We start from the raw sequence: 13,675 nt of genomic DNA, 5'->3' as shown, positions 1-13,675 counted from the left end.
CCAGTGGAGAAAACACGATGACGTGCCCTCTAGTGTGTCCTTCCAGTGGAGAAAACACAATGACGTGCCCTCTAGTGTGTCCTTCCAGTGGAGAAAACACGATGACGTGCCCTCTAGTGTGTCCTTCCAGTGGAGAAAACACAATGACGTGCCCTCTAGTGTGTCCTTCCAGTGGAGAAAACACAATGACGTGCCCTCTAGTGTGTCCTTCCAGTGGAGAAAACACGATGACGTGCCCTCTAGTGTGTCCTTCCAGTGGAGAAAACATCATGAAGTGCCCTCTAGTGTGTCCTTCCAGTGGAGAAAACATCATGAAGTGCCTTTAGGTTGTCCTTCCAGTGGAGAAGACGTGATGAAGTGCACTCTAGTTATCTAGTAAAATTCTGCCCTATATGCATGAAAACGTTCTGTGCGCTGGTGCCCGACGTACCGCATGCAGCTAGTGCCCTTTTTATTTTTTTTCGCCCCTGCCCCTCAGACAGCCTGAGTCCGCCACCGATTACAAGTGTTGGGTAATCACTGCTTATGTGATCCAATTATCAGAGAATAGGATTTTGTCAAAATAAATGAAAACACAACTGTCTCTCCGTTCTCATTAAGCGGTGTTTAATTATGCAATGTGGTGTGCTATCATTTTTAAATATGCCCCGAGTCCACTGGCAAATCTTCAGAGGGATTGTTAGTGGGGTTTCTTAACAGTGCTCCACTTCTTCTATGAAACTGTTTAACCGCCATAAAAAATATTCTTCTCCAAAGAAATCTTTCATTTATAGAAATAAGAAAGTGAAACTGAAGGCTGAATGGCAAAAAAAAAACATCCTGCTGAAGCTCCAGTGGGCCTCCGCTGTCACTATAATGCAGCTGTTTTCAAACCAGGGGCCCAGGGGCCATGCAGGAGCTCCATGGAGGCTCCATAGGGGGGCTGAATGAGGACCACCATCATCCAGTAATGGTTAGCGGAGTGAGAGAATGACTGACCTTCCTGATCAGAGGACTCACTCCCTGTGATAAACCTGAGACAAAACTATTATAAAACCAGGCTCTGTGAGAGAAGCACAGTGGAGAACAACATATACAAATCTATATTTTCTGCACACACAAAACATATGATGTAATTCACAATCTACAGCCTAATGACAATATATATATATATATATATATACACACGTAATTTGTGATATTCTGTATGATGTATAAGTTTGGATAGAATATGCATTTTTTTAATTATTATTTTATTTATTTGCACATATATAAAACTGCACAAAATCCAGTTAATGAAAAAAAAACAAGAAATGTGTCAGGAGAGGTCAAGAAGCTACAGGCTTATACAAAGAACCTCCCCCACCCCGACCCCAGGAGAAAGAAAAAAAAAACAAAAAAAGGAAGATTCTAAACTAATATAATTTTAAAAATACAACAAAAGAAGCACACACAATTTCCAGAAAAACCTAACCAAACAGTGGAAAACAATCCAATAAAAACAATGAAATACAATCAAAAAAACAGTACAGAAAAAAAGAAAATATCTTATCAAAAATATCAAAAAATAATTAGACATCATGAAATAAATGTGATGATAATGTTCTAAGGATAACGAGCTCTTGATAACATGTATTTTGGTGTTCCATATTTTTTCCCCTTTATGTGCCATAAAACATTTATATCTGTGTGGATCATTTATCTGTGAGGAAGTCAAAGTTTAAATTAACTTACAGAGGTGAATCTGTTTCAAAATAGATGTCCTCATTTTTTTGTTACAGAGTATTGTAAAAAATCCTCTACTATTAGCCTACTCTTCTGTATGTTTTGGAGCTGTTTCCTGAGGGGGAAGGGGCAAAACACTCAACTCATTTTCACTGGAAGTCCAATTTGTTTAGATAAAACATAACATCTTAGTAGAATACAACTTTATATCTAAACAATACAAGCACAGAAAACTACATTTTATAAAATAGCTTCCCCAGTTCCCCTTCCACAACATATAGTCAAAAGAACATGCTTTAACTGAGTTTGCACCCCTCAAAAATAAATTAATAAATAAAGAAAGTAAAAGAAAAATTGCGAAATACAACAAAGATGATAAAGCTGTAAAGAGGTAAATCGTCTATCCCGGAAATGTCGTCTTGTTAAGATGGTATGCAGAGTAGTCACAGCATAATTTCATCAGAAATACTGAATGACAAATAATCTTTATATTTTTAACAATAATAAACTGTACAACGTTAGTTAATCGTGCAATTTAATCTTTTTACGAGCACAATATTAACCTGAGTGGAGTGATTTACCATTAAACTGCTGAACGCAGAGTAACTATAAGTTATTTTGCACTAACCATATAATGGTTGTCCGTGTTTGCAATTAGGTACATTCCTGGAATCTAATTTGCAAAGTGCAATATACTCTTGGCACTTTATTCTATTTATTCCTTTATTCTTTTATCTCGTCTTGTTTTTATTCTTGTATTTGTTGTTTTTATTGCGGATATTTTTATTGATCTTGCACCTCCCCACATGCCACCTACTGTGTTCCCTCTATTATTGATGATATTGCAGAATGTGTAGATGTCTCGGTGGACTGCAGAAACTGAATTGCCCTTTGTATGGAAGTTTTTATTGGACCACAGAATACATTGTACCATGATCTGCAAATATTTCACTATCCACAAACATGTATTTTTGTATTTGTGTTGTGTAAAGTCACATCCACAAAAATACAGGGCAATTTATGCATAACTCTGTAAATACGTATTTTAAGGTTTACATGTAAAGTGATATCTACACGTTTATGCATCTATTTCTACACGTGTAATGATATTTGCACATTTTCACTGTGCATTTGTGGGTAAATAAAGCTATCTGTATTACCTGCATTTAAAGTTATCACACTGTAAATAAAGCTGTATTACCTGCATTTAAAGTTATCACACTGTAAATAAAGCTATCTGTATTACCTACATTTAAAGTTATCACACTGTAAATAAAGCTATCTGTATTACCTGCATTTAAAGTTATCACACTGTAAATAAAGCTATCTGTATTACCTGCATTTAAAGTTATCACACTGTAAATAAAGCTATCTGTATTACCTACATTTAAAGTTATCACACTGTAAATAAAGCTATCTGTATTACCTACATTTAAAGTTATCACACTGTAAATAAAGCTATCTGTATTACCTACATTTAAAGTTATCACACTGTAAATAAAGCTATCTGTATTACCTGCATTTAAAGTTATCACACTGTAAATAAAGCTATCTGTATTACCTACATTTAAAGTTATCACACTGTAAATAAAGCTATCTGTATTACCTACATTTAAAGTTATCACACTGTAAATAAAGCTATCTGTATTACCTACATTTAAAGTTATCACACTGTAAATAAAGCTATCTGTATTATCTGCATTTAAAGTTATCACACTGTAAATAAAGCTGTATTACCTACATTTAAAGTTATCACACTGTAAATAAAGCTATCTGTATTACCTACATTTAAAGTTATCACACTGTAAATAAAGCTATCTGTATTACCTGCATTTAAAGTTATCACACTGTAAATAAAGCTATCTGTATTACCTACATTTAAAGTTATCACACTGTAAATAAAGCTGTATTACCTACATTTAAAGTTATCACACTGTAAATAAAGCTATCTGTATTACCTACATTTAAAGTTATCACACTGTAAATAAAGCTGTATTACCTACATTTAAAGTTATCACACTGTAAATAAAGCTATCTGTATTACCTACATTTAAAGTTATCACACTGTAAATAAAGCTATCTGTATTACCTACATTTAAAGTTATCACACTGTAAATAAAGCTATCTGTATTACCTACATTTAAAGTTATCACACTGTAAATAAAGCTATCTGTATTACCTACATTTAAAGTTATCACACTGTAAATAAAGCTATCTGTATTACCTACATTTAAAGTTATCACACTGTAAATAAAGCTGTATTACCTACATTTAAAGTTATCACACTGTAAATAAAGCTATCTGTATTACCTACATTTAAAGTTATCACACTGTAAATAAAGCTATCTGTATTACCTACATTTAAAGTTATCACACTGTAAATAAAGCTATCTGTATTACCTGCATTTAAAGTTATCACACTGTAAATAAAGCTATCTGTATTACCTACATTTAAAGTTATCACACTGTAAATAAAACTATCTGTATTACCTACATTTAGAGTTATCACACTGTAAATAAAGCTATCTGTATTACCTACATTTAAAGTTATCACACTGTAAATAAAGCTATCTGTATTACCTACATTTAAAGTTATCACACTGTAAATAAAGCTGTATTACCTACATTTAAAGTTATCACACTGTAAATAAAGCTGTATTACCTACATTTAAAGTTATCACACTGTAAATAAAGCTGTATTACCTACATTTAAAGTTATCACACTGTAAATAAAGCTATCTGTATTACCTGCATTTAAAGTTATCACACTGTAAATAAAGCTATCTGTATTACCTACATTTAAAGTTATCACACTGTAAATAAAGCTATCTGTATTACCTACATTTAAAGTTATCACACTGTAAATAAAGCTATCTGTATTACCTACATTTAAAGTTATCACACTGTAAATAAAGCTGTATTACCTACATTTAAAGTTATCACACTGTAAATAAAGCTATCTGTATTACCTACATTTAAAGTTATCACACTGTAAATAAAGCTATCTGTATTACCTGCATTTAAAGTTATCACACTGTAAATAAAACTATCTGTATTACCTACATTTAGAGTTATCACACTGCGCATGTCCAAAACAAACGAAGACGGAAACAACAGTGAGGTTATCCTCTCGCCTCTCAGTTCGTCTCTGCAGCGTCAGTTGACGGACGGACCCTGCTGTTAGCTGTTAGCTGTTAGCTGTTAGCTGTTAGCTGAGTTCAGAGCAGCTGAACTTGAATAACCTCCTATCGACTCTACAAAGAGCTGCTTCCTCACGGTAACGTCGAGTTTTAGATGACCGATTATCACATAAAACGATGTAGATTTAGATAAATGTGTTAATCACGGTGATTAAACCAAGTTTGTGACAGATAGATATCTGTCTAGCATACTTCACAGGCTGTCTAAGTTACATTCCTGCAGAAGTTAAAGCTGAAATGGGGCGTTTTACTGATCTGCTAGTGGGCTTTTAGAAGTGCAAAGATGTCATTATTATTATTAAAGTATGATGCAATAAGATAACCTGTCTAATCCGAGCTGTTTTCTGCAATCTGGGTGTGGTATTGGATTGTTTTTTTCCATAACAGGAAAAGCCTGGTAGAGGGTTAGAGGGTGTGCCACTAAACAAGCTGAAACAGTGCTGCTGTTAAAACCTGTGCAACTTTGCTTTCTGATTCTTATTAATAATTGTTCCATTATTATATTTTTAGAAATAGACCTCTTGCACAAACTGACACTGCAGTATGTTGTAATGTAGGTCTAGTTAATTGCTATTACTCTAGTACAGGGGTCAGCATTGTTTTGTCTGTATATGTTGTGTTTGCCATCTACTCCTGACACTGACACTGCAGGATGTAAAGGAGGACTGTCTGCAGGACAGATAATAATGCACACAGTGCACTTTCATAGACTGAGCTACTGGAGTTACCCTGCACTATACTCATGTTTAACAGTCTCTTCTGCACTATACTCATGTTTAACAGTCTCTTCTGCACTGTACTCATGTTTAACAGTCTCTTCTGCACTATACTCATGTTTAACAGTCTCTTCTGCACTGTACTCATGTTTAACAGTCTCTTCTGCACTATATTCATGTTTAACAGTCTCTTCTGCACTATATTCACTTTTTTAATATTTGTGTATCACAGCTGTTACCCTGCACTATATTCATTTTTAACAGTTTTCTTCATCTTCTTGTATTTTTATATCTGGTATATTATTTTATACTTTGTACTTCTAACTTTTTTACTAACATGTTTTGCACTATGGAACTTGAATTTCCCTCTGGATCAATAAAGTTACTATCTATCTATCTATCTATGTTGTAATTTAGGTCTAGTAAGTTGCTTTAGTCAGTTTTGTGGTTTATATTTTCTATCTGCTTTAGTCTAGCCACAAGTGATCACTGCTGCCATTAATTTCTAATTATTTTATTCCACTTCCGGCATAGAGGAATGCATAAACCATGATCCCACGGTGCTGAAGTCGTTAGTCTAGGAGTGTTTTCATGTAAATCTTCCGCCTAATTCATGTTACATCTTGTCTTCACAGTTGACAGAAGATGTTTTTCGCCAAAAAACTCATCGGTGGCATCATTGATGTTGTCAGGTGAGAATCTGCACAAAGTCTAACCTGTTTAAGCCAAACAAAACAGGTATCTTGTGGCTTAACCTCGGTCTTCGTTTGTGATCCTGTCTTTGCAGCAACATCGACCCAGCCCAGTTTGTGCCCTCTGACCCTGTGAGTGACAGTCATTACATTACCGGCTCTATCTGACCGTCACTGTTCTGCTTACTCTGGATTCTAATGTCTACTGTGACTCTGTCCCGCAGCCTCCACCACGCCGGCCGCTTGCATATGCTGAGCATCATGAGAACGATGAGGAGAAACAGTTCCGCAGAGTCTTCCAGCAGCTCGCTGGAGAGGTGAGCGCTATGTCCACCTGTACTACTCTGCAGTAACCACACCTTTAGACGTATAAAGGGTGTTCAAATGACATTTCTCTAGCATCCATTTTGTTACACCATACAGTTGGGTGTCTGTACAGGTTTCTGCTGGCTTTGTGATGTTCACACTGTTAAATATTTGTCATATAGGACATGGAAGTGAGCCCAACTGAGCTGATGAACATCCTAAACAAAATCGTTGGAAAGCGTAAGACGTGTGCCATATTTAGAGTCTATCTCTTACACATCCCTGTGTGTATTTCTTGCAATTCTTTTTTGGTTCATCATACTGATTCAGTCCTTTACAATATTTACACATTCTTATGTATATCTAAATTATATATACATGATGAATGACTGTTTTTCTTGCATTTCAGGTGGAGACCTGCAGACAGATGGTTTCAGCATTGAGTCTTGTAGGAGCATGGTGGCAGTCATGGATGTATCCTTTCTATCATTAGTAGGCTTTATGTGTTGTGTAATCCAGGTGAAGCTGACAGTGACGGCACAGTAAAAATACACAGAATAGAACAAACACAGCAGTTGTCTATGAAAAGGGACTTGTAGTCTCATCAGACTCCATCACACCCACAACTCATTAAGGCTGTGGACATACGGTACCTAATACTGCCATGATTTGTCCATCCAAACACATTTTCACATTGGGCCGAGCCCTTTGTTCTGCAGCATTGGATGGTGAGGGGTTAAGCACTGATGTCAGATTTTCTAAAAGTAATGCCTAGTTCACACTACACGACTTTAGCCCAGGTTTACCGCTCCCCGACAGTTTTGGAGCTCCCTGACAAAAGCTCGAGCGTCATATGTGTACTGCTCAAAGACGTGAGCCGAGAGGCTCGCCGACGCCTCGCGGACACATTCCAGATATCTAGCATGCTAAATATCTGGACCTATCTGGGACTCCGACCTCGAGCTACAGCCAATGAGAGCGCGAGACACGGGTTGAGGGAAACCTGGGGGAGGAGGGGTCGCCTGTAACAACAGGAACTTACTTGATGTGTTGCATTTGCAACCTGAGCAAAGTTGTTACACCTGGAGGAATAAATAGTAAAACAGAAGGTGGAAACAGGTTATTCTGTAAACACCTGCCAACAACAACATCAGCGCATATGTCTGGTGTATGGTTTCAAGTCGTTTACCGTGTATTTATTTCTCGCGTGTGTTTTCGTGACAAAACGTAGTTTGGAGACCTCATCGGGGATTCCTCCTGGTGAAAGATCTTTTAGTGTGTGACCTCCTGTCGCCGGTCAGACTCCCGATTACAAGACAGTAAGTTGTGTAGTGTGAACAGTACAGCGGTCTGACGACTTTGAAAGTCGTGTAGTGTGAACTTAGCTTAAGGGGCCATGATCGCAACAATTAGGTGAAACTGTCGAAAGAGCTCTGAGACTATGCTTGGCTTGTGCAAACAGGGTTCATAGCTCGGTAATGTGAGCTGGAAAATGTATTAATAATCAATATTAATTGCATATTTAGAAAACATTGTAAAGGAGGCTAAATGGGAGTGATCCATGTCATTTGTAGCGTAAACCCCAACAGCAATGTTGTGAACAAGTCAGTCATTCCATACTGTGAATTCTACACCACATGAATGAGGAAGTCCCGTAAAAATACGCCTTGGGCAAATACAGCATGCTCACAAGTAATGCAACTGTTTGTCCAAGCTGGAGCCAAAGAGGAAGACGTTGTCTGTTGTCCTTAATGCGGTTTCAGAGTGACAGCACTGGGAAACTCGGCTTTCATGAATTCAAACACCTCTGGAACAATATAAAGAAATGGCAGGCGAGTACAGCATGCCCACTACATCTGTCCTACACATCTGTTTCTGCTCTCCACACTTACTTCACTGTGGCCGGTGTTAATCATCTCCAGTAACAGTGAACACAGAAGACACTGTATCTTAAAGTATGTACAGTATCGGCTGTTTATTGAGGTTCCAAAGGAATTTGATTAGAATGTACAGTGTGCTTGTTGTTTTGATTAACAGCCATGTTTTACATAGACATAAATCTGTATGCTGTGTTTACTGACGGGCACACATTAGTAATGTGGAACATATTTTATTTCCTGTCAATGAATCTTAGTAACATTGACATGACACATATTTGGTGCTTGTTGCCACCAGAGCAAGAAAAACATAATTCCCTTATTATTTTTAATTGTAAAATAGATATTTAAATCTAGTTGTTACCCCCACATTGACAGGTTGTTAGAGAGAAACTTTTCTTTTACTCTTTCTAGGTTGTGAATCAGCTGACCAGGAAACTTTCATGGCATAAATGATTTACATACTCTTTTTATTGTTATTGTTTAGGGAGTGTACAAATCCTATGATACAGATGGCTCTGGTGTCATCGGTGCACATGAGCTGCCCGCCGCTTTCGGAGCTGCTGGTAAGTTTTTTTATTTTTTTTATTTCCCTATTGTTATTAAATGTTTTTTTGCACAGCTGCTGAAAAGATTCAGTCAAAACAGAACTTTATTAATATCGGTAATACAGTTTTTTGCAATTTCCAAAACACAAAAACTGGTACTTACGGCACAATTATTGAAATCACTAAAGCTGGGCTTATACTGTACGGTTTTAGCCCGTTTCTGGCCCGAACTTTGAGCCGCAAATTTCAGCTTTGTCAGGCGTCGTTTTCCGTGCGGTGTACGGGGGGGACTGAGGCCAATTAACTTCTCCCGACCGGCCGTCGGACAGTCGGATGAATTTCTGACATATCAGAAATTTTGGTCGTCCGTCCACAGTCTCTCAAACAGTTGAAGCACAGCCACGAGCCGATTCCCCGTCAGCCCGTAGCCTCTGCTGGCATACCCCTATTGTCTTGTCAAGGCCAGTGAACGTTAGTTACATAGATAAACTACTTAACCAATATTCCAACGCCTTGATAGATACTGTGTGGGCCACCAGTCAAATATCAGTCAAATGCTTCTGAACTTTATAGAAAGCCTCATCTCTGAGCTGTTGTGCAAAGGGTTAATGATTTGAATATCATACCAGTTGTTTGCATATATTTGTGTTAAGGCTATGATGTGTTTTTAATAGTCTGTTCATCTCTTCCTCAGGCTTCCCCCTCAATGACCAGCTGTTCAACATGATAATTCGCCGATACAGCGATGAAAGTGGGAACATGGATTTTGACAACTACATCGGCTGCCTCGTGAGGCTGGATGCCATGTGCCGTAAGTTTGAAAGACTAGTTCAAAAACAAATGGATCTATTTATTGCTTTAGCAGCTTTATCTGTGTGATAAGAATGATTAAGTCTTAAACTGAAGGTGTTGTAGGCTTAACATCTGTTCTGATTCAGGTGCCTTCAAAACCCTGGATAAGGATAACAACGGGACGATCAAAGTCGATGTTAAGGAGGTAAGCTGATCAGTTATTTTAAATATCATTTGATTCAGTTGATAGCAAACCTTCACTGTTAAAAATCGTCCTTTCTGCTCTTGTGTCTTTCCAGTGGCTTCAGTTGACCATGTACTCTTGAGTCTAGACGACGTCTCTCCTGCGTGTTACACCGACCCACTTTGTTTCTCTACACAGTACATAATATTTTCTCAACCATCCCTACAACTTCCTGTCATTCGGCTCATCCCTTGTGTGTGCAGGTTTCTTTCTGAATGTTAATGCAAATGTTGTGGATTGTTCACTGTTCCTTTATACTTGCAAGACACAATTTATATTGTATTAGCAACCCAGAAAAGCACAAACCTGCACTCACAACGGTATCCATAGCTGGGGATCAAAACATGATTCAGGTGCATAAAGATGATAGTATGCTGAATTGGTGTCATTTGGACAGCTTGTTTGGCATTTGCTTTTGATCTTCCTCATGCCTGAGAGGAGGCAGGCAAACATCAGGCTGTTATACACAGTGAAATTTGTAAAAAACCTAATGTGAAAGCAGGAAGCTCCCGTTGACATGTGGCTGGTTTCACAATGATGCATGCTGACGTTGGACAAAAATAAAGACTTTGCACCTTCTGACTTTGCACCTTCTGACTTTGTCACCTGCTGGCAAAATCAGGAAAGCCTACCTCACTCGTCCCAGTAAAAAGTCTTCCACAAGGCACACATTTTCTGCTGGAGTCGACAGAGGTTAGCCGTGTGAAGCTGTAGCTTCGTTCACCACCCACATAGCTGTTTCCACCTAGTATATCCTTCTCAGCATTATGCAGGCATGTATAGGTGATTGATGGACATCTCCATGTATCTGCTGTTATTTTTGTTACACCTCTCGCATTCATATTAGTACATGGAGCTTAGTGACCTCACGACTCACCTGACTTTAACCTGAGCAGAGGACTTCCCAGCACAAAGCATATTTTAAGGTGTTATGGCTGAGTAAACCTCTGAACAGGTTGAACATGGGGGGAATTATAATTACTTGAGCTCACCAAATCCCATTTACTCATAAGAATCACAAGGGTGTGAGTCGTCCCACCCTAACAAGTGCAACAGTAGTGTTGGAGAAATGGCTTTGAGTCAGTCTGTACACACCTAGTCAGCACAGAGAAGAGGTCTTATTTGGGTAAAATAAGTCAACGGGTAAGTGTGGACCACGCCTTTTCAGAGACTTTCAGATAGACAAAAGCTAGACAGCTTTGTAAAGGTATGTTTGCTCTAACAGTCCCGTTCATTATCCTTGTGAAACCAGCCCCAAGCCCACTGACTGGAGATTCTTGTTCATGAAAACAACAATGTGGGAGAGCTCACCATTTAGTTTAAAGTTTACAGAAAGTCAGGTAGATGTGTGACTTATGATACACTTGCACCGCAGCCTTTATTTTGCATCAGAGTTGCACTGTACTGTATATGCATACAGTACGTGATGTACATTAACATCCCAAGACACAATGTTCTGTTTGGGCAGGCTAGTATTTCTCCATTTTAACATTCAGTGCTGGTAATGCAACTTAGCCATAACACTCCTCTGTACTTCTCACTGTGTACTTCAAAAAATGCCTGCACCCAGATAATGCCAGCACAATGTGTGAATTGATAATATATATAACATATGTTTATGCCACTAATGCATGCAGCCAATAGTAAAGATGCCATTATTAATCGTGTAGTTCTAGCCACATTAAACTGTTACTGAAAATGCTTGGTAGAATATATATACTTGTGCCATATTTGGAATAAAAAGGGTATGTTAAATGTGTTGGTCTGGTTCTTGATGCACTTCTAACAGTTGTCACATGCTACTTTTAATCTGTGACTAATAGAATCTTATTCAGGCTGGACTGGACCATTCAGAATTAAAAATAGGACCCAACCAATATTTATATGCTCGAGAAGGGAGTTAAAGCCTTTTTACAGATTTTGCATTTGAATGCAGCTCCATGTGGAAGTATTTTATTTTATATTTTGCATGGGTTGTTCTCTTCATACATCTATGGTTGTTGTACCACAAGCATAAGAGAGCTGCAGGAGTGAGGGAGCCATTGGATCAGAGACTACACCAGCTATTCTGAACCACTGGGCGTGGGCCGCGGAGGTACTTCACATGGTTAGATTAACCTCTTAAGAATCTGACGGCCGCTATTCTGTCTTTCGGAGGTTGTTGTGGGCTCAGTTTTGAAGCTAGAGTTTAGATACTGGTATGATATGGAACTACAAAATCTAAGGAATCCATTGGTCACCATGTCATGCTAGCTTGTCGGGAAGAGCTTGAAAATAACGTTCCAAAGTTACGCAAAATTTTGACAAAGAAAAACGGTCATGGCCATTTTCAAAGGGGTCCCTTGACCTCTGACCTCCAGATATGTGAATGTAAATGGGTTCTAAGGGTACCCACGAGTCTCCCCTTTACAGACATAATGTTCTCGGATGCAGTGACACAAAATTGAGTGTTTTTTTGGAACTAAAAAACGATGTTGGAGACAACCCTGCTCCAGTAAACTCCACCGTGTGTGGTGAGGAAATATGACCCTGAATACTTTGGATTCATAATGGCAGGCAGTGATGGGTGTTTGGTCCTTACCGCAAAAGCTCCTTCTAACAAATAAGGTTAAAGAGGTGTCCTTTAAATTGATCCACAGATTCTATCCAGTGAAACGTTTCTTACAAAAGTTAAAGAGTGACATATAGATGTAAATTGTTCCTTCTGCCAATCACATCCTGAAACTTGCTCTCATTTATTCTAGTCCTGTAAATATACATGTGAATTGTGGAAAGATGTCAATAATTTTATAATTGTTAACATTTTCTCAGATTTTGCACTATATTATAGAAATATTATATTTGGTTGCTATGGTTACAGTGACGAAGACAGTAATGCATTTTTTCCTTATTAATTTAATTTAAATTCTCGCAAAGTTCCACATTCACAAGTGTAAATTTACCCAAAAAAAGCCTAATTTCTTTTTATTTATGAAAGAAATGTATCTATATTTGTCAATATTTTCTTCCTCACAAAACAAAAAAGGAATGAAAACAATGAATGTATGCAACATCTTTAATGTTTTTAAGTGAAATTATTGTCATACTCTCGCGTGTTTTTTTTTTATTATTATCTACTTATTTATTTATTTTTATTGTGTGTTTTTTTTTTATTATTTTATGTTTGTTTTGTTTCATTTCTGTTCTTTTATGTTTGTCACAGCTCTTTGTTTATGTTTTCGCTATGCTTCTTTTGTATGTAAATGTTTTTAATGTTTTCTGCTGTTACCATGTATACTGTCATTTTGAAAAAAAAAAAAAAAAGGCAGTGATGGGTGAGGATAAGCTGAATATTCGTGTGGGTCATTACACCTGACAGTGGCATAAGATTCAAGATTCAAGATGTTTATTGTCACGCCGGTTGTACAGGTACAAACGTGTGAAATACTTTTTGCTGGGAAGCTCAATTAAAACAACAAGTTATATTACATTTACATTACAATTACATTTACATTACAATTACACAGAAGACATACTTTGTACAAGGGCATATTAAGAATATATATATTAAGAACATATACAGTATAAGATATATTTTTTTATTTTTAATATTTATA

At 37.4% G+C, this 13,675-nt stretch overlaps 1 protein-coding gene across 1 annotated transcript; it reads left to right on the top strand.

Moving 5' to 3' along the window:
• Positions 1–4,806: 4,806 nt before the first annotated feature.
• Positions 4,807–11,616, top strand: LOC119476230 (calpain small subunit 1-like). The gene is made up of 11 exons (XM_037749574.1): positions 4,807–4,981; positions 6,256–6,312; positions 6,408–6,444; positions 6,537–6,629; positions 6,801–6,858; positions 7,028–7,092; positions 8,382–8,450; positions 8,983–9,061; positions 9,738–9,854; positions 9,982–10,040; positions 10,135–11,616. Exons 2-11 carry the CDS (start codon positions 6,266–6,268, stop codon positions 10,159–10,161), a joined length of 651 nt encoding a protein of 216 aa, XP_037605502.1. The 5' UTR covers positions 4,807–4,981; positions 6,256–6,265; the 3' UTR covers positions 10,162–11,616.
• The last annotated feature ends 2,059 nt before the right edge of the window (positions 11,617–13,675 follow it).

The sequence above is a fragment of the Sebastes umbrosus genome, chromosome 17 (genome assembly GCF_015220745.1).
Source record: "Sebastes umbrosus isolate fSebUmb1 chromosome 17, fSebUmb1.pri, whole genome shotgun sequence".
In the NCBI taxonomy this organism is placed as follows: domain Eukaryota; kingdom Metazoa; phylum Chordata; class Actinopteri; order Perciformes; family Sebastidae; genus Sebastes; species Sebastes umbrosus.
The sequence above is the reverse complement of the archived record's forward strand: the minus strand, read 5'-3'. Positions and strand labels throughout refer to the sequence as shown.

What these genes read in the sequence shown, in the direction of transcription:
- LOC119476230 (XM_037749574.1), top strand. Translation starts at nt 6,266, where the DNA reads ATGTTTTTCGCCAAAAAACTCATCGGTGGCATCATTGATGTTGTCAG. An exon ending in AGTTTGTGCCCTCTGACCCT is followed by an intron (nt 6,445 to 6,536) that starts GTGAGTGACAGT and finishes TCTGTCCCGCAG; the next exon opens with CCTCCACCACGCCGGCCGCT. An exon ending in ACAATATAAAGAAATGGCAG is followed by an intron (nt 8,451 to 8,982) that starts GCGAGTACAGCA and finishes GTTATTGTTTAG; the next exon opens with GGAGTGTACAAATCCTATGA.